The 27,780-nt window shown below is 39.0% G+C and overlaps 1 protein-coding gene across 2 annotated transcripts in view; it reads left to right on the top strand.

Annotated features, from left to right (window-relative positions):
• Positions 1-27,780, top strand: part of LOC117419745 (voltage-dependent L-type calcium channel subunit alpha-1C-like) — a 342,930-nt gene that overhangs the window by 20,946 nt on the left and 294,204 nt on the right. The window contains exons 2-3 of one of the 2 annotated variants that reach the window (XM_058986425.1): positions 20,557-20,874; positions 25,913-26,016. In XM_058986425.1, coding sequence (XP_058842408.1) covers positions 20,557-20,874; positions 25,913-26,016 — 422 coding nt within the window. Of the gene's footprint in view, positions 1-20,556; positions 20,875-25,912; positions 26,017-27,780 lie in introns of those variants that run through there. The other variant, XM_058986423.1, reaches the window with a different exon arrangement.

The following is a 27,780-nucleotide window of genomic DNA, read 5'->3' as shown; positions in this document are numbered from 1 at the left end:
GCAGAAAACAAACCAGTGTTATGCCAAATTTAGATATATTAAATGTAGTTCTATTATTTGGCCCCAGTGTTTGCCATGTTAAAAACTGGTCAATTTATCACCAACAAAATTTCCCAAGGATTTAACACACCCATGTAACCCAAAGCTAAGCAGAGGGAAGGTATAATCTGTCATATGCCATGTGTTACAATGCAGGGGTTTGATCAGGAATCAATAAACTAAGTCAATTACAAATAATTCTAAATCTGCCATGGTTTACAAAACTCAGTAGCATAAAAGCATTTTAAAGTAAGCATCTTTCATTCTTCACGACTATTTCAGCACTTTAGGACAGATGATTTGCAGTTTTTTACATTAAAATGTACTATAAATTGACAAGCAACTATAAAGTGTGAGTCAAAAGAATGAAGCTGAAGCAATTGATTTTAAAAAGCTTTGTTTCTGTTATTAAAAATGTATTTTGTTTTCTTGTTTTTTTCATGGTTCAACAACTATGACTGCTTTGTGTTTCTGGAACTGTAATTAAATTAGCAAGTTAATTACTAAAAAAGAGACTTTTTTGCTGGTGTGTATTTTTAATGTTTTTTCTTTATAAAGAGGAATTGGTTATCGCTGTTGCTCCCATTTGCCTTGTAATTTCGCTTGCATTCGCCTTACACAACACATGTAGCCTCTTTCCCATCTATGAGTGAGCACTGTAATTAGTTTACTCTCCATGGAGTGCCTTTTCATTAAGCAACCCCCTGTAAATGTTTTAGTAAATCTGCTGACACAACCCTTTAAATACCTCTGTACCTCTGCACCCATGTGGGATACATATTTAATATTTGTGAGGGTTTAGACATGCTAAACCCCCCAGGCAAAATATGTTGTTGACCTTGGCCGTGGCTGGTGTATTGTGGTTGTGTGACTGCTTAAGTTTCTGTTGACCGTACACTTTGCGGTATTGTCTTTATGTTTGATGCACAGCTGTATTCTTCGATTCTTCCATTACAGGTGTTTCCAGTAAAAAGCTAACCTTTCACTGCAACATTGGTTTAACCTCCGGCCATATCATTGATACAGACGTACTGTAGTGTCTTTATAGTTTGTACACAGATGGATTCTAGGATTCTCAATAAAGTTCCATTACTGGGGGTGTCCATTGAACACTTCTTTTAAGTTAGTCCATTTTTGTGTAGGAAAATGTACTTTTTTATAGTACTGGGGCAAACATGGAATTTTCATGTTTGGATATTGGTTCAAGATTTAGATATTGGTTTGCATATTCGTTCATTTGTAAAAAGCAATAAAAGCCATTGTATGTAACACGTTATTTAAACTAGAAAAATATCAGAGGAGTAAGAATACTTTCTTTACTTTATCCCCCTAAATTAACTGCAAAACAAAGGAAGCCATACAGCAGTTTAAGTTGTCTGTGGTTGCAAGTCACAGTCATTTGCTACACTTGTGTAGGTATGATTGAACACCTTAGCCTACCTTTGTATATGTAAGAGGAAGGGGCTGGGCATGAACCAGTGACCACACACAAAGCAAGCAAGCCTCTTAATCACTATGCAAAAGAGCCAGGCTTATCTTCCTGATAGAATCCATACAAGCAGGGCATCCCTACACTGCTTGGTATTCTTACAGGGCTTCATAGTTTTGAATATCATAGGCGCATAGGCAAGTTGGGAAGGCCTGCAGTTTATGAAAGCAGATCTAATGCTTGGGAAACACAGAATGTTATTTGCCTGGTAAGCAGGTTGAGATGTATCTCCCCACTTCACGGTCTTGAAAAACCTTTCTCTAGTGTTTTCGATATAGGTGTAATCAATTTGTCTGGAGTACATATTTTCAGAAAACGTCAGCAAGACTTGGGATGGAAGAGATCTGCGCAAATCATTTCACATTCAATAAATAATTGAAAAGTGCTTGTATTTAGAAGAAACAATCTGGAATAAATTAAATGTCTGTGCAAATGCTTATCCAGTGCTATCCAGCAGAATAACCTGTATTGGAATTTATTTGCAGTCTCTAGGCAGAGTGACAAGGATTCTTATTGCATGACACGATCAACAGCAAGCAGTGATCGATGGTCAATAAACTCATTACAGAAGAGCATCCGGAACTTCCACAATCAATTGAGTTGTGATTCATTCTCTATTCTGTCATGAAAGTTTATCTAAGAAATGCAACAGGGGCAGGAATAAATGTGTTACTTTGTATCCATTTAAAACATTTTGTGGGGTCTAATCAATCTAAAAGGTGGCAGATTTAAATACTGCCATTATTTACTTTAAAGCATTCACATTTATTGTGTGCCAAGGTTGTGAATACTCAACCTCTTTAGCAGTGTGTGTGTGTGTGTGTGTGTGTGTGTGCGTGTGTGTGCATGTGTGTGCGTGTGTGTGTGTGCAAGTCTGTTTCATGCATTTCTTCTTTAAAGGTATACACAAAACACTGCTGTTGATTATAACAGATCAATTGAAAAGACCTTTTCTGGAGAATAGCACTGGCATGAACATCCTGTACTGTTTCCAGCACCTTGGGGATGCAGAGAGCAGACAAGGCAGAGAACTGTACTGCCAGTTCTATATAAGGGACTGGGACATCCAGGAAAAACTAGACAGAGAGCTTATATTAAAAACGGCCATGCATTCGGCTGTACAAATATAACATTTTTCATCTATTTAACAAGCATGTCGGTAACATCCCCTGCCACGACTGTACTGCTATCAGTTTGATGGACAAGTTGATGACATATGTACTACACATAATAATTAGGAATTCAATGTTTAACCACAATTTGACAAGCGATTGTCCAGATACAGTATCCACCACTTACACCGTACAGGGTTATTTTGGGCAACCATTTATATCGGACAAATAGCGTTGCCAAAGGCATAGTTTATACTGTGTTAAGCACACTGTATATTTTGGGCAAACTGTTTGGATCTTGTTATGTGCCATTCACATAGATTTAAATAACAAACACACTGCTTATACTGTAGTAATCGCTCTTACTAATCCACCAATCAGCTGTTTTCACCTCATTACCTTGCCATTCACATAGATCTCAATAAAAATAAGCAGCACTTTACTGTAGTAAAAGCGATTACCTCTGTACTGTACAGTGGCTATTTAATCCCTGTACACAGTGTCTGTTTACAGTTTGAATAAACAGCAAGCCTGGTTGGAAAGAGAAAAGCGATGAGCATCAGCATGACAATTCAGTGTAAATAAAATGTCTCTGTTAGATGCTGTGCGCTTGCTAAAGCATGCTTGGAACTCTGTCAGTCAGCAAACAATGCAACATTGCTTCAAAAAAGCTGGGGTTTCTGTAGTTGAGGAGGAGAGTGCTGATGAAAATACAACCGAAACTGAAACTCTGACAACACCAGAGGAGATGTCAAAGGAAGAATTCTCAGCTGTGTCCCCTTAGCGACCAGGACGCTCCTCCTGAAACAGACACCGATGATGTAAGCTGCGGTGTGCGATGGAGCAGCATCCGAATATAGATGCGTATCACAGAGCTCTTCGCTGGAAACAATCTGCACTTGCATTACTTTATTGCACTTACTTTTTATTACATTCATAGGTTTTAATACATCTTTTTTATTAGTGTAATGAGTGTCTTAAAGATTTTTAACCGCCTACATGTGTGTTTCTTTTGATTATTTTGAATGTCAGGTTATTGTGTGGGAGTTTATACCATCCATCGCTTACTGCGGGTGAATCACACAAACACGCCCGTTCTAAGCGTTGGCAACTGTATATGCAAAATTGTAAGTGATATACAGATGGATGGATGGATGAACGGACAGACAGACACTTCCATGTATTCCCAGAATCTGAGTCTCAATAACTTATGTTAAGTAATCCTGATGCCAAGTTTCATGACAGCTGGATGAGTGGTTCTCCAGATATATGGAAAATGTACATACAGCTGCCTCCATTATATCACTTTCATAGGGGATTTAATCAACTGCAGGGGATCATAAGGCTTTCACCTTGAAAGCCCATTGAAAATAACATATTTCAGTACAGGAAAACACCTAAACGGGAGACAAAACATGTCTTGTTTCCTCAGCTCTGAATATGTCCTGTATAACCCTTTACTTCCTTAAAAAGGGTGTAGCTTCATTGTTTTACTGTCCCAAATCCTTTTATCCATATTTGCAGTCATTCAGAGTTCTGAGTGATATTTAATGCAGTTACTCAAATGCTGTGTGAAGGTGCTTTGACTGAGTTCAGGAACTGCTATTCAGGTCTAGTTGCCTGCCATAGACTACTGTAATGCATGCTTAAAATCTTTATATAAGTGTCTTTATCTTAGTAAGTGGCAGCACCAGCTAGTGTATAGCAGTCTGTTGCTAAGGGGACAGTAAAAAAATAAAGAAAATTTAATTTGAAGCTACTAGCTCTTTAAGCATTTAAAAGAGCAGTGCTTGTAGCAAGATTTAAACAGAGAAAGAAGCTTGTGTCCCAACACTTCTGGGGGACAGAACCTAGATGTGGGACACTGCAGCTTTGAAACACCAGATAAGCAAGTGAATAAGATACTAAACTTAATAATGTATTAGTTATCAGGACCTCTCCTGTCCTAGCAACATAATAACAATATTAAGCAGGTCCTTGAGGAATGATAAATAATGATAAACAGTGAAATAAGAAGATGCATGCATCTTCAAGGGTGCATGCATACATTCACAGCTTCCCCCTGCAATACACAGGTAAGTGGGAGAATGGTCAAGGTGAAAATGCATGGAAGCCTGCTGACCCTTGACTCATCAAGTGTAAGGATTACTGGAGGTCCTAGGGGTCATCTATCTGCTGTTCCCTCTGGAAATACTGTCTGTGTAGAGTAATTCCACTTTTGTTGGCTCAACAATCCAGGGATTTGTACAGGGATTTGTACAGGTCTTAAATACGTCTCTGTTGGAAATCCCAGCTATGGTCAACCCTGCTTTTTGTAATGTCTGAGCTATGATGGATGAAGAACATAAAACCGTCTGATTTGCGCTGGCTAGAAATAACCATTTATGGTGTAAATGCATGGCTAGAAAGTAGTCTGACCCCAGTCCTGGATTTTACAACTACCCTGGTTTAGGTACATAACCGGTATTTAAATGAACAGGTGCCAGCTACTGGACCCCTGCTAAATCTACTCTGAACTGATTGCACTTATCACAGCATGAACCAGTCTGATTCTGTAGGTTTACTATTAGGAGTTGTTCCTGCAGCTATCAAGGAGTAACTAATTTAACAGGTGTCTGAATGCATATACTCCTGCCTCCTGATAATTTAAATAAAATACTAAATTGAGTGTCGTTCTAAAACTCTGGACTGGATGCATGGTTCTGTAAATGCATGGTCCATTGCCCAATTCTTGAGCTAAGCTGATTCCCCTACAGAAACTACAGGTTTCATTTGTTGGCCATTTTTGCAAGGAACCATGAAATGCAGATTGGAAGCACAGTGTCCTTTAAGGTAGTGCTCTTTATCATCCCTCTGAGGGATGCATTTCCAGCTGCGTATACATGCATAGGATATCACAATTGAGTCATGCGTGCGTGCATGCGTGTATCTGTGTATTGGCAGGGAGTTAGAGATTAATCCACTTCATGTGTGCAAAGCAATAACATCACTGCAAATATCTTTGCAAAAATGATGGACATATAAACCGACATGATCCTGCGAGCCTCTACTTTATAGTGAGGAACCGACACAGAACTGGAGGTGGCCCACATCTGCTTAGACCCACAGCCGTTCCATCCCCCTGCTCCCCCTTCAACTGCTGGAAATATACAGTAACAGGAGTCCCAAGTTGGTGAAGAAAAAAAAACAGATAATTAACAGCTCTAAATAAATTGTCTGGAAGAGAATGAGAATGTTTTGAAATTGTGTGAGAGTGAAAACAGTGCCCTTGCCTGTAGGTGTTTCCTATAAGGAAAGACTGCTACTCCTGTTTATCAGTGTTTCCTTTATTAACCCCGGAGTGGGGATACATGTATGCAGCGACGTATACAGTGGAGTCGGCTGTATATACGTGTGTCACACTTCAGTTTTACATATATCTAGAGTACTGTGATTAAAGTTGCTAAGGATATTCTTTAGTATTGGTATCATGATCTGGAGGTATATAGGAGACTGTCTGTCCATCTTTATGTATCTATCACTGACAGCTTTACAGATGTCTAGAAAACGGCGTATCCAATTGTGATGCAACTGACTTAGGATATTCTTTTTTGTTGTGTTGTGGCTACATAATCATATAATTACTGTGTCACTACAGTGTTGTCTGCTTATGGATTCAGGCATAATTCAAAGCAGGCCTGCAATGTAAATTCAGGTTTGTAGAGTAACTTACTGGGCTCAATTTATTTTTTGCCCATTTCCTGGCTTACATAAGTAATACACCCATCCTAATGCCCTGGTTTTTAACAGGATCATTGAATTTTTGAAAGTGATTCAAGGTGTGCTTGCAATCAACAACCTGTAAATCTGAGTACCGGTATTGTGTGTCTAACATTATGCTTTTAGTATTGTGCTAACAACAGAATCCAGTTTTTCTAATTATTGAAATATAGAAAGATTTACAGTTTGATAAATGAATAATGAAGCTCCTTTCTTTCTGTCAGCACATACGTTGCAAGGAGCATTTGCAGGACTGGTGTATTTTTATCCCAAGTGCCCTGGGCTATTTTAATTAGCCTGTTTCCTATCATAAAAGTTAATTGTTTCTGAGACATTTAGACTAAAACAAGAAGATATTTTACTGACTGGGTGACACTCTGCGGTAACCTTAGCAACCTTAGAGCTCATTTCTGAAATGTGGGGCACTGCTGGTGTTAAACATGGCTGTGGTTCAGAAAGATCATGTAAAGCACTGGCTTCTGCAATGTTATTAGTTATCATAAGTATATAGTAACACTTTAAATTAGGTGGCTCTATACATTATAACAATACAGTAATGCAACAACGTGCTTAATTATAAAAAGAAAAATGTTGTTAGCATTTTTTGTAATGACACTGTTTATAAATGTGGCTGTGTATTACAGTGTAATTACTATGTTACCAAACATGGAATCGCACTGCAACTACCGTATAGAGATGTTCAAATCTTATATATTTTTGAATCCTCCTAACGGGATTTCAATAACCAGGGGCCTGTTTCACAAAACTTTTCTAAAGTTAGAAGCTAGAAGGCTGTTAAATCAGGATTTAGCAGGAGTCTGGAAACTCTTCTCTCTGGTTTCACAAAGGCTCTGCTACTGTGCTGCTAGCTGGTACGATTCTAGGTGATGGGGAATGATAATTACCATGGCAACTGTACTCTAAACAAATAAAAGTTAAAGATGCAGTACACTTTAATGGACAAAAAAAAAAACCCTGAGAAAAGCGCTCAGATGTTCACAAAAACCCAAACAAGGGGAACTCAGTATTGCAATATAATATGTTAAATTTAAAAACTCCACAATACTTTAAATTTACTACATCGTCTAAATTAGTCATTAAAGTGCATCTATACTACAGCAATTTTAAAATTTCAGAAGCACATTGAGAGAGAGAGTTGTGTTGCATGTGCAAGCTATTGCATATTTATCGAAACCCTGTTTAATACGCCTTTGATCTTCGAGATTGAAGGGAAACTTGATGTATTCCCTACTTTTGGCAACGCTGAGTGAAACCCAGGAAATAATATGTGAAGCTGTTGCCTTTACTAATGCTATGTAAATCACCAACATTTCTTTCACCAGATGCATAAAATGCCAAAGCTACAGAAACGTGTGGCTTCTCACTGGTATTCAAGAGCTGGTCTCAAAACGTCACACCGTTCTAGCATTACATTTAAAGTCAGTCTGTAACATTGTTTGAATTCATGATGGTTATATTTATCTTGATTAAATGTTTGCTGTCATCGGTCAGTGTAATATGGTATTTATTCCAATGGACTTTGGTTTCAAGGTTTAGAAAGTACTTTGACAGCAGCAGCACCTTTTAAAAGCACTTTGCCAGACTGAAAAACTGTTAGGTATTTAATAGCAGCATTCTAAATGTTTAGCTATTGCTTCTACAATTACTGAACACTGCTAAATGCTTACAAGTGCTTTGTGAAACAAGCCCCAGGTTCCTATAACAAAATACAACATTCTTCAACTAAATGATGCGACAAACCAATGAGAACTGAAATAAATAATACATATTCTCTGTTGCACAGAAGAGTGCTTTGCTTCTTTGATTATAAGGTAATTTTATTGAGAATTTTATATTTGTTAAAATTTTGGAAGAATAACACAAGTTCGGCCCAGCACTTGTGGATTCATATCAACAAAATATAAAAATACTGTTAATTTATTATCTGTGAGACGTAATTTTTCTGATCAATATTTGCCATGCACATTCTTAACAACTTTTGCTGCAGAAATTGATTCTGAAAAGACTCAAGACTGTTTGTGGTGAAGTGAGGCTTCAGTGTACAGTGCTTCACCTATAGGCGTCATAGCACAATGCTTCACCTATGGGCTTCAGAGCACAATGCTTCACCTATGGGCTTCAGAGCACAATGCTTCACCTATGGCCTTCAGAGCACAATGCTTCACCTATGAGCTTCAGAGCACAATGCTTCACCTATGGGTTTCATAGCACAATGCTTCACCTATGAGCTTCAGTGTACAGTGCTTCACCTATAGGCTTCATAGCACAATGCTTCACCTATGGGTTTCATAGCACAATGCTTCACCTATGAGCTTCAGACCACAGTGCTTCACCTATGGCCTTCAGAGCACAATGCTTCACCCATGGCCTTCAGAGCACAATGCTTCACCTATGGGTTTCATAGCACAATGCTTCACCTATGAGCTTCAGACCACAGTGCTTCACCTATGGCCTTCAGAGCACAATGCTTCACCTATGGGTTTCATAGCACAATGCTTCACCTATGGGTTTCATAGCACAATGCTTCACCTATGAGCTTCAGTGTACAGTGCTTCACCTATAGGCTTCATAGCACAATGCTTCACCTATGGGCTTCAGTGCATAATGCTTCACCTATGAGCTTCAGTGCACAGTTCTTCACCTATGGGCTTCAGAGCAGAATGCTTCACCTATGGGCTTCAGACCACAGTGCTTCACCTATGGGTTTCAGAGCACAATGCTTCACCTATGGCCTTCAGAGCACAATGCTTCACCTATGGGCTTCAGAGCACAATGCTTCACCTATGGCCTTCAGAGCACAATGCTTCACCTATGAGCTTCAGAGCACAATGCTTCACCTATGGGTTTCATAGCACAATGCTTCACCTATGAGCTTCAGTGTACAGTGCTTCACCTATAGGCTTCATAGCACAATGCTTCACCTATGGGTTTCATAGCACAATGCTTCACCTATGAGCTTCAGACCACAGTGCTTCACCTATGGCCTTCAGAGCACAATGCTTCACCCATGGCCTTCAGAGCACAATGCTTCACCTATGGGTTTCATAGCACAATGCTTCACCTATGAGCTTCAGACCACAGTGCTTCACCTATGGCCTTCAGAGCACAATGCTTCACCTATGGGTTTCATAGCACAATGCTTCACCTATGGGTTTCATAGCACAATGCTTCACCTATGAGCTTCAGTGTACAGTGCTTCACCTATAGGCTTCATAGCACAATGCTTCACCTATGGGCTTCAGTGCATAATGCTTCACCTATGAGCTTCAGTGCACAGTTCTTCACCTATGGGCTTCAGAGCAGAATGCTTCACCTATGGGCTTCAGACCACAGTGCTTCACCTATGGGTTTCAGAGCACAATGCTTCACCTATGGCCTTCAGAGCACAATGCTTCACCTATGGGCTTCAGAGCACAATGCTTCACCTATGGGCTTCAGAGCACAATGCTTCACCTATGGGCTTCAGAGCACAATGCTTCACCTATGGGCTTCAGAGAACAATGCAACACTAAAATGTTTCTCCACCAGCCTTGAGGAAACACTGGTTTGACAACAAATCCTGAGGTCCCTCAAGTCCGGTGCTGAAGTGTCCATTTATGTACTAAAGGATAAGAATATATACGGTATATAAAATAATAGTTGTAATATCCATGCAGGTATTTATAGACAGGGGTAATAATTCACAATCCAAGGGAAAAACAGCTCCTAACAGTGGCAGTAAAATAATGACCATCATGTGACGAAACAATACCTTCTTTTACATTTCTGCAATCCTTTTTTTCAGTTTTTCCGTGCTACCACGCTGCTAGTGGAAAGCATAATGACATTAGAGCCAGGTTGGGTGCTGCAGCAATGTGCAAGCTGCTAAAGGAAAGGAATAGGTTTATTTCTCTCCCCTGTAGATCTGGAAACAGAAAATAGGTTAAGAGTCAGTGTCTCGATGGTGAAGCTTTCTGGAAATAGAACGGAGCATGCTCAAACTAGTTCGTTTATTTTTTTTTGTACCTGCTAAATCAAATTGGTAAAGGACTAAAAGCGTGAACATTCATTACCAAATCTTAACCTTGAATGCAGTGCTATTTGTAATGCTTATCCTTGATTATGAAAGAATCATGTTCATGATTTTTATAGTAACAGGGCATTTTTAAAGATCAACAGCTTTCTATGATATGATTCATTGTTCTCAGCATGCAGACAGCTATTGAAAAACTATTGGAAATAAGTTCAAATTGCTGCTGTTTGGGTTTTATTTACATTTTTTGGGTGTGGGGTTGGGGGGGGGTGTGTGTGCAATCACTGTTTCAAACCAATAGCAAGTTGAGGTGTAACCAGATACCATATGTGGTTAACTTTTAAAAGGCATGTTACTGTGGATTTAGATTGTTTTGTATTTTGCACAGAGAAGATATTTGCATTTACTTGAAGGATGTTCGCTTAACACAGAAATGAAATAAAACGCCCACCCATGAAGGTGAATATTCATTTTCAAATCAGTAGTCATTTATAAGCTTTGGTAGAAATGCAAACAAACACTTATCCACACACGACACGGCACACATACTGTATTCATTTCTTTTTACCGTTTTCCACCAGTATTAAAACAGGAATTATCCGTCTAGCTCATGAACCACATGACTGCAGCAGGAGCTCATTGGCACTTATCATACACAATAAAGAGGTAGCAACATATTACATGAAGTGGTAAAAGTGTGTTTGTGAGGATTAAGATAGTCGTAATAGAAGTGCCGTTTCAGTTCAGTGTTGATGTGGCAAAGTATTGCTGTAGATTTAGGTCAACTACATGGATTCTAAACACTTATGTATAAAAGACATTTAAAAAACTGTACATTCACCCTATGCTATTGTTCCTGCCAGAAATGATACATTGCATTGCCCTTTTTTAATGTTATTTAAGATGTATTTCCAGTAGGTTCAACAGCACCTTGATCCATGTGGATCTGTGTAACAGTATAAGAAAACTTAAATTAGTTTTAACTACACTACAATAATACAAATGACTGGAATCAGATTATCAACACTTGTATGCTGTGATGAAGAACTCAGCACGTATAAGTACACACATAAACCCCCACCTAAAACCCCTTACTAAAGGTTTGGTGCTGTAGAAGTGTGCTAGAACACAGTGAAAGCATGGTAAATGGCACAGAATGTAAAAAACGGTGAAAAAAATGTAATAAAGACTAGCAGGGCAGAAGAGAGCCATGCACATAATTAGAGGGGGCAGGGCAAAGCCCTGCATGTAAATAAATGTATTGTGCTGTTAAATGTGTTTATTGTGGGTTTATTTAAAAGAATGGGTTGCTGGTGCTTTAGTATTATGATTTAAAATGTATTATTGTCTGGTGCATTGTTTATGTTTATTTTAACGGGTGTTTGTATTTTGTGTCAATTGTTTTTTGTTGTTTAGTTTAAGTGTGGTCTGGCAGAGGCGGCGTTAGCCTCGCAGATAAAAAAAAACCTGTGTAGAATGTGACCATCTTCAAATTGATTAATTAAGTGTTAATTTGGAGATGGTCACACATGTTTGGAAGGAGGAACGTGAGCGAGCGAGCTGAAAGAAAATCGAAAACGAAACAGAAAGTAAAAGCAATTGCTAATCGTGCTGGGCAGACCAGCACGGTATTTGTTCAGTGTTTGTGTTTTTGTTTAAATATTTATTTTTGCTCTGTGAGCAGCGTTTTGTACAATCTTTTGTTTATATTTTGTTTGAATAAAAATGGCGCACCAGCGCTTTCAACCCTGCAAGTACCTGCCTGTGTCTCTGTGTCAGCTTGCAGGTCTGGGTATGTCACCACTCTGCCATCCTGTCACAAAGACATACAGTCCTACGGGCAGTTACTGATCATACTTGACATAGTACATTATTTAGATTTGTGTGATTTAATATTGTATGCATTTATTTTCTGTAGACCACCACATAGCCTATATACAGAATTCATAATGATCTGTTATAAATATCAATAAGTGGCTTCAAGGAGCTCCAAGTCCCATTGCTGGTGTTGGCTGAGTTGCACTGGGTGAATTTTCTGGTGGGAGCTTTGCTGTTCAATTGAAATCAAGTCGCTCTGTTTTCCTGTCACTAGCTGCCCTGTGAGATATGTTTTTTTTTTATGCAGTGAAGCAGATGGCACTGTGGTTTTTGCACTTCATCCAAGGGATGGCACCTTTAATAGCCCAACCCCCCCATGCACCATATGCACTTACTAGTAACTGTTAAATACCAAAAAACAACATGTTTGAAATTTGTGCCGTACTTCTGTGGAAGAATAAAGAGAGAACCACAAGCATCATAATTTGGTTACACTTTACTTTAAGAATCCCCAATTAGCCATTAGGCACAAATTAGAAACAAAATAGAGTGTTCAATTAAAAGTTAGTTATAGACCATCCATGAATTCTGAACACTTAACAAGCACTTCAAATGGCATTAACTGATAACAATGAGATAATTATTTGACAATTATGTGCTTAATAGTTACCTAATAAACAATGTCCCTACAGTCATTGAAAACTTGTTCAACTCCACTTACTACAGTAACTTACGCTTGATGCATTCCTAATAACGTCTGACAGTCTTTCGTGAACTATTCAGCTGTAATTAGTTAGTATTTATTGCTTTATCAATGACCAATAATGGATCCCTAAATTAAGTTGATACCAGTAGAGACAAATCTGTATGTAATACTGTACCTTATCCACGCTACATGAATATTGCATGATCAACAGATTTTTAGGTTTTTAATGCTTGTTTTACATTTTTCACATTTCCAACATACGATGATCGCACATTATTTGGATACTATAAATATAGACTAATACCCCATATCTACGCACTTTATATCATCTGCTATGCAACATTTGTATGTCAAGCGATTTAAAAACAATATGTTATATTCATTAAAGGCTGTTGCCATTTCTCCCTGTCTGCTTTTACGTTAAACATCTGGAAGGCTGGCTTGCAGCACAGCAGCAGAGTACATTCCTGCAGACTTAGCTGCTTGCCTTGGCTGTGTGATGTGGATTTTGAACCAGTTTACAATCTGAATGCTTTGCATGGTTTTGCACATTGTCTTTGTATTGTGCTTCTGCTGTGTTTCCCTTTGTACTTAGGGGTTGAGTTAGTTAACTTATACATTGTTGAGATAAACCACAGATGGATTTTTCATTTGAGGAATTGCCCTGCTTATTCTGATGGGGTATCCCTTATAAAATTTCCCATAGTGCAGGCATAGCAAAGTGTGATAAAGCATAGTGAAAGCATTGTAGAGTTCAGGAATGTCATTATAAACTATGGCAAATGCATAGTATAACAATGGGAAACACACAGGAAAACTGCAGTATTACCATGCAGAATAGGAGTGGTGCAGTTTTCTAAAAAGGGATAGGGTGATCAAATCAACCCATTAAGCTAAGTTGTCACTGCCCAATGTTCAGATAAGTTCTTATTGAGCATGATGCTCCCAAACCTACACGTTTCCACACACAGCCAAGCAGTACAACTTCATATTGGGGTTCCATCACGCCACAAGGTTACAGTTTATATCTCAGCTCATTCATCCTGCCCTGAGAATGCTTTACTACCCATTCTCCACACTGAGACCTGAATGGACCTTGAAGAGTGATAGTTTACCACAGTATTTTAGCAGTTTTACCATGTTTTGTCCATCGTTATACTGTGCACTTTTACTATAGTTTGCCCTGGTATGCCATGTTTATTAATATGCTTTATCATACCTCACTGGTATTTACAATGCTTAACCATGGTTTGCCATGCTTTCACTGTTCTTTATAACATTTTCCTATGCTTCTACTGTGGTAAACTTTTATAAGGGAGGAAAGGGCAATCATTGGAACAGTACAGTGCTAATCGAGAATGAAGTTCAGAATGGGGTTTATGGCTGTGGAAACTTGGCTCTAGTCTCTTGCACACATTGTACCTTCTCAGTGAGGAGTTTGTTTTGTTTTACCACAGCATGACTTGCAGAAACAGGGAGAGGATTGCGCCTATTGTGGGAACGTTTTCAAGTAATGGCCACACATTCATACGACTTCAAATGCAATATTATGGGAATAAATTATGAATACCCTTAAACCTCGTGAAACAAATTCCATTTGTGTGATAAAGCAAACTTTTATTTCGACATACACATTACATTAAATTGAACATTTTGGAAAAAAAAAGATTGTTGAAGGTACATTGTGAGTCTCTTGCAGAGGGTGATATGTGTGTGTGAGGCAGTAGTATTTACTGTTTGCATTTAACTGACCTGCTGAAAGTCCTGGGAACCACTTTTCTGATTTTGAAGAAACTATGCATAGGCAGATCTTACGAGTTGTTATACAACATGTCATGGATATATGCCACGGTGATCTGACATAATGTATGTATTGTCTCGCTGTTCTTTCTTCCACACTCTGGTCTGTTTGCAGTTGTTCTGAGTTCACTGTGACAGGAAAGAATGTCTGAGTCTGTAGCCCTTGCCATCTTTAGGAAGCTTCTGCATTATTCTCTGACACTTATCTTGAACCCTTTTGACTTTTGCCATGCCGCTGTCAAGTTGAGTCTTCTCCCGGGACATCCTATAGTTAGACAATCTGGACAAGTTCCAAAGCACTGACATTGCAAGCAAATAATGACTATGTTATTTATTAGGTGGGTACTTGCATCTTTTTAAGACATGACATATGCTACCAATAGATAATATAATAGTATGTGGCTACCATGTTTAAAGTGCTTATAATTAAGCCTTCTTGTACAATATTACACAATATGTACAGTGACATGGCGTGATAATATGAAATGCAATGTTCACATGAGAGTATCTGGAAATAAAAAGTGATCTGTCTAACAGCGCTTAAATTTACTTTGTACACTGAGTAGGACTACATTATTTATCATATTAGGATTCCCAATAGCTGAGAATGACCCACATGTGAATATCCAGCTAATGCCCCCTGTCACCCCCAGCCTCCCCCACAAGCTCCAGCACTGCACACCCTCTTCTTGGCAGTCAGTCTGTGTGCACCAGGTGCAGGCACACTCAATTTCCAGAGGATTTTGTGTAGTTTTAGGTTAACCGTTATGAACTGTGTTGCTGCATTGAAAGCCACATTAATAAGTTCCCTTGAAGTTTATATGCTAACACATTGCTGCTCCACTCAGGGATATTGCTGTCTCACTCTGGGAGGAGTGTGAAGTGTATTACCTTCCGCTGGGGATGAAACCCATATATACTATAGGTGTGTCCGCACGCGCGTCACACTCCGCATGTTTTTGCATATTATCTGGTGAACCGCTTATCCAATCAGAATGAAGCTTGGTATTCACATTATTTAGCATACGTTATTGAGAGTATCAGATTCGGGGAATACAGAGCTGTCTGTCTGTCTGTTCATCCATCTGTCTGTATACCACATACCTGGATCTGAGGAATCGCCCATCAAGTTATGATTACACATTCATGTTCTGTACTGTTCTGTCTTCTGTACATACTGTCAATATATGTCATGGTCATCAAGTTTTTCACAAACGTGTTTCCATTCCTAAACCCCAGATAGCAAAGCAGTAACTGGGGCTGTGATAGTTTGTCGGGTTTGTCTTGTGTCCTTGGCAATAACGATAGGATAAGTTCCATGATAACTATGTGCATGTAGGATCTTAGCTTCCTTTTTTAACCTCTGCACTACCACATTATTTGTTACTATTCTTGACTGCAAATATAAAAATGTTACATCATTAACTGAAATCAGTCAGGTTTTTGCAAAGGTAACTGTTAGTAGTTCTGCTGTAAATGTGCATAATGCTACTATACTAGCCCACATTTGCTGATACACTATGTTCTATAATAATAATAGCACATACATACTTACATACATATATACACATACACACACACACACACACACACACACACACACACACACATATGAGTTATTTGGACTCCAGTAAGTCATATGAGTTGAACAGTTTCTTTACAGAATGTAAAATCCACCCTGGGTCTTTTTGTAACTTTCTGGATCTTTGTTTTGAAAGCCTAGGCTGATAAACCCCACGTTTGTCTCTTTGAAAAATACATTCATGAAATCAAAAGGTCTGTCATTTTCTTTGTCATGTTTCACATCTTATCTTAATGTCAACAGACTTGAAAGCTTAAAGAGCCTACAGTATCGGATCAACAAACCATAGCTAAAAATAACACAAACTGAAACAGATACCATACCAGTGATAATACAAATCTTTTATTTTTACAAATGTTTGGGCTACGTTCAGTGCCGGCGCTAGGATTTACTGGGCCCTGATGCGACTGTGAAGTAACCCCCCCCCCCCCCCCAAAAAACGTGCTGCACAACCAAAGACAACCTTTTGAAATTATTTTAAGATGAACAAGCCAGTAATCAATCAAGTAACAGTATATCCAAATATTTTAATAAATCAATAACCAATTTGATCAGTTATTTCATGTACAGTTGTGTAATTTACCTATAGAATACAGTGAATTAGCAGTAGGGGCTCACAGCTATGGCAGAAAGTTTTGTATCTCCCTATATAATTAAACAATTTTGCTTCATAGTCGAACAAAGCCTGCTGAATAATGTTACATTAACATATTGAATTACAATCGTACCACGTTGTAGTTTTCCATACTTAACGAAAAACAGACAACAATTAAAAAATGTGACATTTCGAAATCCAACATGAAATACTGTACTACTGTTATGGTACTTTTGTGATATCGTTCTGTAGTTTCTTTGGTTACATATTAAATAAAAAATCTAAATTATGTTAATCTATTTTTTTTTAATTGTCTCAATCCAACAAAAAGAAAATGTAGGTGATGCAAAACTTTTGCCCATAGCTGCACCTGTGGGGCTTCACCATGTTCCCCCATGTGCAGACCGGGCTGTTTGACTGAACAACATGTTCCACGGCAGGAAGGTGGTAGGGTTGGACGATAATGACATTTTCAGTTATCAATTATCGGCTGTAAATTATCACGATAATCATGATTATCGGCTGAAAAAATAACATATGTAAAATGTCTTGGAATTTACCAAATTTAAAGCTATATATACTTGAGCAATATGACAACTGCCTCTACGAGTTTAGAAGAAATAAAACTAGACAATTTTCAAAAAGACCAGCATCTTTAATAAAAGTTATAAACAATGGTTGGTTACAAAAAAGCACAAATAATATAACCAAATGTTTGTTTGGTAGCTTTTCAACTTTTGAAATATAGGCTACTTATTAAAAAAAGTGTTTAAAAAAAAAAAAAAAAATTATAAATTGCGATTCAAAAATATCAACTTTTCCACACTGCCTACAGACGGGCTTATTACCTTGCGGATCACTTTCTGTCACTCCAAAAAACTGCTACACAGGACTGATGCTGATTCTTTTTTCTAAAATATTTTCGGAAGGTTTGGTAGTTTTTGCAGTTGTCATCGCCATTAGCCCAAACGTTTGCCTTTACTTGGTGAATCTTACATCACATGTTACAACTTCCCACTACGCAGCGCGCACAGATCACATGTTGCGTCTCACGCAGACAGTTAAGTCCTGTCTTAATGCTTCAGTGCAGAGTTACTGTTACACACAAGCATATCATAGTGGGTAACGGACGATAAAATGATTATCGATAATTATTTTTCAACGCAATACAATTATCGATGCAAAAACATTATCGATAATATCACGATAATCGATTATTGTTCCAACCCTAGAAGGTGGAACGGTTTAGCCAAATCAGGTTGTTCAGTTCTGTTCGCTCTCACGAAATTAAGCCTTTAGGATCACATCAACAGAGCAATCACAAGACTTTAACACTTACCTATTGAGCACTTGCTGAGTCCCGCCTCCAGATAGACAATATGTCCACCAATACTACCTTACTTACGGTTTACTTTCTAATCACAGTAGATTAGACGGTATCTCTATATTTTTTACGTCTAGTCATTAAAGTGGGCTCAGAAAAATAAAAAAACGACTCGGGGCTGGGCCCGGGTGCAGATGCACCCCTTGCACCCTCCCTGACGCCGACCCTGGCTACATTTTTAATTTGTTTTCAACATTTTTTTTGTTTTTTTATCTTGATTTATCAGACAACTAAATATATATCTGCAAAATCAGTGATAATAATGAATTTCCCAGTTTTCCAGGAATGTATTTGGTGGTAATACTCGGTGCTCGGGACGGTCAGAAAAGAATTTCACCTACTTCTTTTCTTTGTGAATGCCAATCATGGAAAGCTGGTGCAGTTAACCTGTATCAGTACTTAAGATCAGTCTTAAATCAAGAATTGTATATGTAAGAAATTTGTGTATTTAGTAAACACAGGCTCTCTAAGCCTCAAGCCATCATATGTATGCATACTACTTTTTATTTGATCAAAGAAGCTTGACAGTGCTACTTTTCAGTAGTTTGCAGTTGAAAAGAATTGGCACTGCCTTTTTGTTACTGTAACGTTGTGTGCCACAGATGAGATCTTCACCACAAAATGTTTTGTTAAATTTTATTAAATAAAAAAAGACCAAAAGCTGATAAAAAAGAAACATAAAACCTTCCCTTTTCTGTTGAAATGGTTCAGTCCAGGTCAGGACGGTGACATTTGATTGATACATCGGGGGATCCAGAATGAAGGATACATCTAGGAAAAAAGGATGCTGCAAGTTTGCTTTTTATAATTATAAAAATAAGTTTACAATCTTCATTTTGCCTCAGGAAATGTGTCCACTTAGCAAAGTAGCATAGTTTATTTAAGCCATGTTAAAAGTTTCTACATACAAGTTCACCCCATTTGCACCTTTCTTATATAGGTTTGCATTATTAAACTTACAAAACTAGTAACTAGCAAAGATGCACAGACAGTAGGAGCTCTTACTATTCAGAGCTTTGTAACATCAACATTTTGTATTCTTTCCAAGTAAAAAAAAAAAAAGGTAGGCTTCTGCTTTGTGAAAATACCACATATGTTCAAATTCCATAACTCATTTCAGAGTAGAACAGGGGGCTAGACCTCTTTGTCATGGTTCAAATCCTCCAATGTCAATTTCACCTGAGCATGGGGACAGGAAAAAGCACTAATACTACTGATGTTGCTTGAAAGAAAGCTTACAGTATGTATACCAAACACCAGATAACCCTGATGATTGTAAAAAAAGGCTTTGCAGTTATCGCTCTTAACAGTGAATAGCAATCAATTAAAAAGCGCCCATTCAATCGACAAGCTTTCTGTATTGTTGCCACAAGGGCTTTTGTGCAGAGTACATTTACTATATATGGATTTAGTCTCAGGAAAATGCTGTGGTAGTGGTAACGGAAGGCCTGGGAGATAATGAGCAGCATGGCTCTGTTTGGATCCTTTCAGTCTGTACCTGGTGTGGAGTGTGGGGATAGATCGAGATTAACCTGAGAAACTAGATCATGAACATTTTCTATCAAAATCTGTGTTAATATACATAAAGAGAATGCACTCCTGTGCAGTGCAAACATGTTGATTTGTTGACGGTGTGTGTTGTCTGTTATTATTATTATTATTATTATTATTTATTTCTTAGCAGACGCCCTTATCCAGGGCGACTTACAATCGTAAGCAAATACATTTCAAGTATCACAGTACAAGTAATAATACAATTAAGAGCAAGAAATGCTGTTGTCAAATCCAGATCACTTACACATATGCATACAACAAATGTTTTAAGAAAGAGCATTTCTAATGTGTGTTGTGTACATTTATAAGGGTTATACTTACTGTTTTAGGTATTTTTAAAGCACTGTGAAATAATTCTAAGATGAGCGATTGCAGCTAGCATTCGCCTTTATAATTTAAACCCACCCCATTAAACACTGTTGACTATAACATTTCATGAGATTTTAAATGTCCCAACAAGATCAAAACAGGTTGAACACTGTCACAGCCTTCATGTTTAACACTACATTTATGACAAGACTTTGTCACTGGCACTTTAGGAGAGACAGTTAAATGACAAAATGTCTAGTTATAGGCATTGAAAACATTTTAATGATGAGAAAAACAAAAAGTAACCCTTTCTAGTTTATTGGTACCTGGATATTGGTGTGCACCATAATGAGCTCTGTGTTTGCTTTCTCTCCAGGCTCCAACTACTCAAGCCCATGTCCGGACCCTGCCACCCTGAACGCACATGGAGAGGTAGGCTTGGCGCCAGAGCACATCCCAACGCCAGGAGCGGCCCTCACCTGGCAGGCTGCCATTGATGCAGCTCGCCAGGCCAAGTTGATGGGCACCAACGCCCCCATATCCACTGTCAGCTCCACCCAGCGCAAGCGTCAGAACTACAGCAAGCAGAAGAAGCAGGGCACCGCCACCACCACGCGCCCCCCTCGCGCCCTGCTCTGCCTCACGCTCAAGAACCCCATCCGTAGAGCCTGCATCAGCATCGTTGAGTGGAAATATCCTTTGGGGGTCTGGGAGAGGGGCAGTTTGACTGCAGGATAAGCAGCAATACCCAAGGGTCTGGGAGAGGGGCAGTCTGACTGCAGGATAAGCAGCAATACCCAAGGGTCAGGGAGAGGGGCAGTCTGACTGTAGGATAAGCAGCAATACCCAAGGGTCTGGGAGAGGGGCAGTCTGACTGTAGGATAAGCAGCAATACCCAAGGGTCTGGGAGAGGGGCAGTCTGACTGCAGGATAAGCAGCAATACCCAAGGGTCTGGGAGAGGGGCAGTCTGACTGCAGGATAAGCAGCAAAACCCAAGGGTCTGGGAGAGGGGCAGTCTGACTGCAGGATAAGCAGCAATACCCAAGGGTCTGGGAGAGGGGCAGTTTGACTGCAGGATAAGCAGCAAAACCCAAGGGTCTGGGAGAGGGGCAGTCTGACTGCAGGATAAGCAGCAATACCCAAGGGTCAGGGAGAGGGGCAGTCTGACTGCAGGATAAGCAGCAATACCCAAGGGTCTAGGAGAGGGGCAGTTTGACTGCAGGATAAGCAGCAAAACCCAAGGGTCTGGGAGAGGGGCAGTCTGACTGCAGGATAAGCAGCAATACCCAAGGGTCTGGGAGAGGGGCAGTCTGACTGCAGGATAAGCAGCAATACCCAAGGGTCTGGGAGAGGGGCAGTCTGACTGCAGGATAAGCAGCAAAACCCAAGGGTCTGGGAGAGGGGCAGTCTGACTGCAGGATAAGCAGCAATACCCAAGGGTCTAGGAGAGGGGCAGTTTGACTGCAGGATGAGCAGCAATACCCAACACCCAGGTAATAAACTGAGATGACATTATCTTTTATTAAGTCATTCTGGGTTTGTAACCCTAACGCTTCCCCTGAGGTGGGGGTTATGCATGTTGTGATAAGACCTGCAACCCGACCCAAACCCTCAAGTGTTTGTCTTTTACTTACTGCTTGCGCCGACTGACTCTCTCACGCTCTCACATTCACACCCAGATATCTCTACCATTCTCCATAGATTGAGTTTATACAATATGCAGCATGGTAGCTATAGTGCTCTGGATATATTTTAACATAGTAACATATTAACTGTCACTACATGGTATAAACCTTGCACCATCTTTTGTTTCACCTCGTCCACAGATATTTTTAATATCACCAAGCAGACGTGATAAAAAGATCTTGTGATGTTTCAAACAAGTGGCTAAACAAATCGAGAACACTGCTTAGTCAACTGACTCCATAATCGCTTCTTGTTTTCGTGCAGGAAATACATTTATCTTCTAATACGTTATTTGGGAAAGGGTTACAGACAAGTACGCTGAAAGGACAGAAAACTTTTTTGGTGATTCAAATTCCGACCCGAACCCCACTCGATTTGCAGTCACCTGCAGGCAGCTGACCCCTTGCAGGACTTAATTCAATCCTCCTACAGATGCTATTCAAAGTGTGGGTTTTCCTGAAGCATTTAGTAATGGACGCATTGACAACCTGCGGGTATTATTGCTGTTATACATCTACTGCAGATACAGAATGTTCATTTTACTTTTGCTTCCTTTAATTTTTTTGTCTGTTTTTTTCTATTTTATCACAAGAGTGAAAGTATTTTCCTTTCTTGTTTAAAATAAGTTTTTCTTTGTTTTTCTTGTGGTATGTAGAAATATTACTGCCAGCTTCTCAAGATGGCGTCTTAAAACTATACTATTTTCACTGCATGAAAATGGTCTCCCTGATTCCCTCTGCTCCAGCCATGTGAGAATGCAGTTGGATCTATAGTGCGGCAGGGAGTAGCCTGGACTGGAGGAAAGACTAGAAAGGAGTTATTTAAAATGAAAGAAAATACAAAATCTAATAATTTACAGATATAAAGAAAATAAGATGGTATGCAGACAGTTTAAGCTCTGAAAAAAAGACTTGTTTAGTTTGAAAATAAAAGTACTGATCCCTGAGTTTCTATCAACATGCAACATGTGCTTTTCAAGGTTGGGATAGCCTCCTTGTGCACACAAACCAGCACTCTCTCAAACAGAGAGAACACCTTGGCATGGCAGAACACCTTGGCATGGCAGAGATTGTTTTTCACATCATACTTTAACCTGCTGTGCTTTACCATGCTCACCTGTGCTGTACCAAGCTCACCTGTGCTTTACCATGCTCACCTGTGCTGTACCATGCTCACCTGTGCTGTACCAAGCTCACCTATGCTGTATCAAGCTCACCTGTGCTTTAACATGCTCACCTGTGCTTTATCATGCTCATCTGTGCTTTACGATGCTCACCTGTGCTTTACCATCCTCACCTGTGCTGTACCATACTCACCTGTGCTTTAACATGCTCACCTGTGCTTTATCATGCTCATCTGTGCTTTACGATGCTCACCTGTGCTTTACCATGCTCACCTGTGCTGTACCATACTCACCTGTGCTTTACCATGCTCACCTGTGCTGTACCATGCTCACCTGTGCTGTACCAAGCTCACCTGTGCTTTACCATGCTCACATGTGCTGTACCATGCTCACCTGTGCTTTACCATGCTCACCTGTGCTGTACCATGCTCACCTGTGTTGTACCAAGCTCACCTATGCTTTACGATGCTCACCTATGCTGTATCAAGCTCACCTGTGCTGTACCATGCTCACCTGTGCTGTACCATGCTCACCTGTGCTTTACCAAGCTCACCTGTGCTTTACCATGCTCACCAGTGCTACCATGCTCACCTGTGCTTTACCAAGCTTTCACTATCCTTGACTACACTTTGCTTGCTTTAGCCAAGGTTTAACAATTATACTGGTAGGCAAATACACTAACATTGGCCGTGTTCCAAACTCAGTTTGATACTGTATTTCCATCATCTTTATCTTACCCTCAATCTGTCTGGCTTGTGAGTGCTAAGCAATGCATGTACAAGTATTGGATACTAATGATGAAACAGATAGTTAGACGAATGTGAGTCATTCAGCAGTAAAGAGCCAAAAATATATACTTGTCCTCATTACACCCAAAGCTTTCTACAGAACTCCATTTGTTCTTCCTTTTTATTAAGGCAGACGATGGATCAGACAACTTTAGTTACACTATAATTTGCTTGAAGATTGCAGCAAGCGACTTTCTTCAAATACAACAAAATAAATTCCCATTAAGTCTTTATTTTTGTTTTTGTTTGGGGAAAAAAAATGTAGTTACCATGGCATCACAGTGGTTTTGAAAAAACTTAAATAATAACAGTGATCTTACACTAAATGAAATGCAATACTATTGGTTGCTTTGTGATACTCGTGGTATACCACTGTTGTTGTATCATTCTACCAATACTGTACCATTGCAGCAGTTACCATTGCATTGGCCCTATATTGCCATTAAAGATCATATGATAAGGGGATAATCGGCCATGGCCCCCTCCACTCTCTGAAATAAGCCTCTCTATCTTCTTCCTGATCCTGTGCACCCAGGCCTGTTTATTAGATCTTTTTATTAGATAGATATAGAAATGACACTTTCTTTGCATAGCAGTTTGGACCATGGCTTATGACAGTTACTAAGACGTCTGTCTCCAATCAAGCTCTCTGGATAATCCAGGAAGATTCAAACTGCTATCCAAATGGGGATCCTAATCTAAGGCAGGGTGAAGTTGGCACTTCCAGTCCAGCTCTTTGTTCCAACAATGTTCTAAATGGTTTAATTGAACAAATCTCCACCCAGGCAATAAAGCATTAAGCTATTTTACCTACATTAATGCTATTGGTGACACCATAGCTATACTTAATACTGGCTATGGCAGTGCCATCATTTTGATTTAATCTTGACCCTGGAGTACAATGACTCTCCAGGACCTGCATTGGCCATCCCTGATTTTAAGGTTTGGTTCTATTTGAAATTATTAGTCATGTCCCCACTGGAACCTATTAGCAGCCACTTCACTTATAATCTCGCTGAGAGTGTAGATCACGCACTCAGAATGTCAATGACAAAGCATTCTCAAATTTTAAACCACAACAGGTTCTATAACAGATTAAGTATGTTAATATTTGGGTTTCATCTGTATTTTATTTAGATTTAATGACTTAATGTATATTTCTAAGTGTTAGGGGGCTATCAAGTTGAGAGTGTACTTTCTCTTGCACTCTCCAATTCACTTCACTCGCGGGCCTGACGCATCAAAGAGTTTGTGAGAAATACACTCTCAACTTGATTTGAGGTAGCCACCAAACACACATAAACATACACCATCACCATCATATACTTTTGCTGCTTTGAGTATACTACAGTAAACTAGCAGCCTTCACAGTACTACGGTTACTTGTAATGGCAAAATAAACACGTATAGGAGAATATGTTTTTTCAAAAGGATACAGGGCAGCAGTACTAAATAACTTTGGGAATTACTCAGCACTGTGTATGTATGTATATCAGTTAGGATACTGGGAATTACTTTTTTGTAACCTTTCCCTGTTGGTCCCATGTCAATATGCCATTAATGACCAGTGTAAAAGCTATGGCCAAAAGTTTTGTATCATCCTATAGAATTAACTAATTTTGCTTCATAAAGTTGAATAAAACCTGCTGAATAATGTTACGTTAACATATTGAATTACACACTGCTTTGTAGTTTTACATATACTTTTACGATATTATTTGATTACATGATGTTAAATAAAAGATCTAAATCATGTTCATATATATATATATATATATATATATATATTGAATGATGTCTTAATCCTAAAATTCTAGGTGATGCAAAACTTTTGTCCATAGCTGTAGCCTTTTGACCTTGTCCTTGAATTCACCCTGTACAAAAGTACATAATAATCAAAGCGAGTTTCTTTGAGTGCCAGAGATGTGCTGTCAATTAGTTTCCCTCACTTTGTTACAGCCACGCGACTGTCTGTGCTTATCTTGGACCTATCGGGCCAAATCTGGGCTGAGGGGGCGGACAATGGCTGTTGTAGGAACAGCTGTTTAGTTTCTAAACAGAAATGTTCTGACAGGTTCAAGCATTAGTGTGCTCCAGCTGCATGCCTAACTTCCTTAACTCCCTGTCCTCAGACCCTTTGAAATAATAATTTTGCTGACTATTTTTGCTAACTGCGTGGCCTTAGCTGTCTACATCCCTTTCCCAGAGGATGACTCCAACGCCACCAACTCCAATCTGGTAAGTAGAATCTGGGTTTCTGATTCTATTCCTGCTGGTTTTAGATAGATTAATCTCTGTCACATTGCTGCTGGAATGTAAGCTGGTTGTTGGTGTATGTATGTTTTGGTCAATGTATAGTACAATACATTGTATAGTAAATAATAAGGCCAGGTGAAAGGACAACAAACGTATGTGTGTATTGAGGGAATACAAGTTAAATGGCTGAGATACATAGCTGATTGTGATGTTACTGTTTTTTTAGTTGGCTTTTCAGTTGAAAGGTATGTACCGATATTGAGAATAAAGCATGTTAGAAACTCAATATAGTGCAGTATGTTAAAGTCATTGATGGGGTTTCTCTGTGTCAGGTTGTGGCGTGCAGTAGGTGGAACTGACACTATGATTTGCTGAAAGATCCTTAGCCATCTCTAATGTTCTATATTGAACAGAAACCCACCTTTCTCAATAAAGATTGTATAGGTTGTGTATAGGCTCTCTACAGGTCTCCGAAAGGAGTTTCTATAGGTTTGTAAGTACAAGTGTTTTAATTAAATAATATAATTTGATTCAAAGATTGAGACACAACTTTGAGGTGCAACCTCCATCACCAGACACCCCCTGGAAGGTATACAATTGCAGGGGAGATGATGGGGAGGGGAAAGAAGGTGGGCATCGTCTTTATAAGATTGGTTACCCAAGAGGATTTAGCAAAGGGGACTGAGCCTTGCCCCATGACCCTACTGTGAGCTTCATTAGATATTTTGGGTAGCTAAGACAACAGATTGGCTTGCCTATTGGTGAAAGAAAACATCTCTAATTTTAGTGAAAGCTATGAAACACATTCTCAATGTACATGTGTGTGTCACACTTATATTTGTACATGTCCATAATATGGATGTAGGTTATGGGGCTCTACTTCTACATGATGCTGACTGCTCTAATTGTGTAATTACTGGCAAGGAAGTATATAACTATCATACTTGTTTGGTATAGGGTCAGTAATCATGCCAGCCTATCTGTCACTCTCATACTCCTTTTTGTCATAGCTCTGTATAGGCCTTTCAGATTGTACTTGGATATTTTTAACTATATCTACTCTCTTTCTTCTCAAATCCACTTTTACCTGATGAAAGGACCCATCATATGTAGTCTTGAAAGCATGTATATTTTTAACTTCTATGTTGGTCCTATAAAAGGGAAACTTTTCATCTTTGGACCAAAACAGCTAACATAACAATTTACAAATATTTAAGGAATTATGAGGACCTTCTCTATATTTGCTCTGGTTTGTGTTTACTGTATACAAATACTGTACTTTTCTTGACTAACTGTACACTGCTAGAAGACCATAGTGATTTAAGTGAAGGCTGAAGTTTATGAGATTAGCAGACTGAGTCTGCCAAGTTTACACATTCTTGTAAACATCAAAACTAACAGCAGTAAACTAAACTGCATTCATTTGGATGCGCAGTGATTGTGCCTAATTGACAAGTATTCTAATGACCATCTCATGCAATTAAAATAAAACATTATAACTCAATCCCTCTATATTTAGTAAGTCATACAGAATATACTACAGTTAATGTCTCAGGATTCATGGTAGACATTTAGGGAGTGGCTGTGAAAGGCATACTTTTTAAAATAATCCATTTTGTTTAGTAAGTGATGAATACTCAATGTAATGATTGATTTGGCTTACGTTGTTGTTTCTGACAACCGAATGGCAATTACGCTTAGGGACGCGGTTTTCAAAGAAATATAGACACTTTACTCTAGGTTGAT

Source organism: Acipenser ruthenus, chromosome 14 (assembly GCF_902713425.1).
Source record: "Acipenser ruthenus chromosome 14, fAciRut3.2 maternal haplotype, whole genome shotgun sequence".
Classification (NCBI taxonomy): domain Eukaryota; kingdom Metazoa; phylum Chordata; class Actinopteri; order Acipenseriformes; family Acipenseridae; genus Acipenser; species Acipenser ruthenus.
The sequence above is the reverse complement of the archived record's forward strand: the minus strand, read 5'-3'. Positions and strand labels throughout refer to the sequence as shown.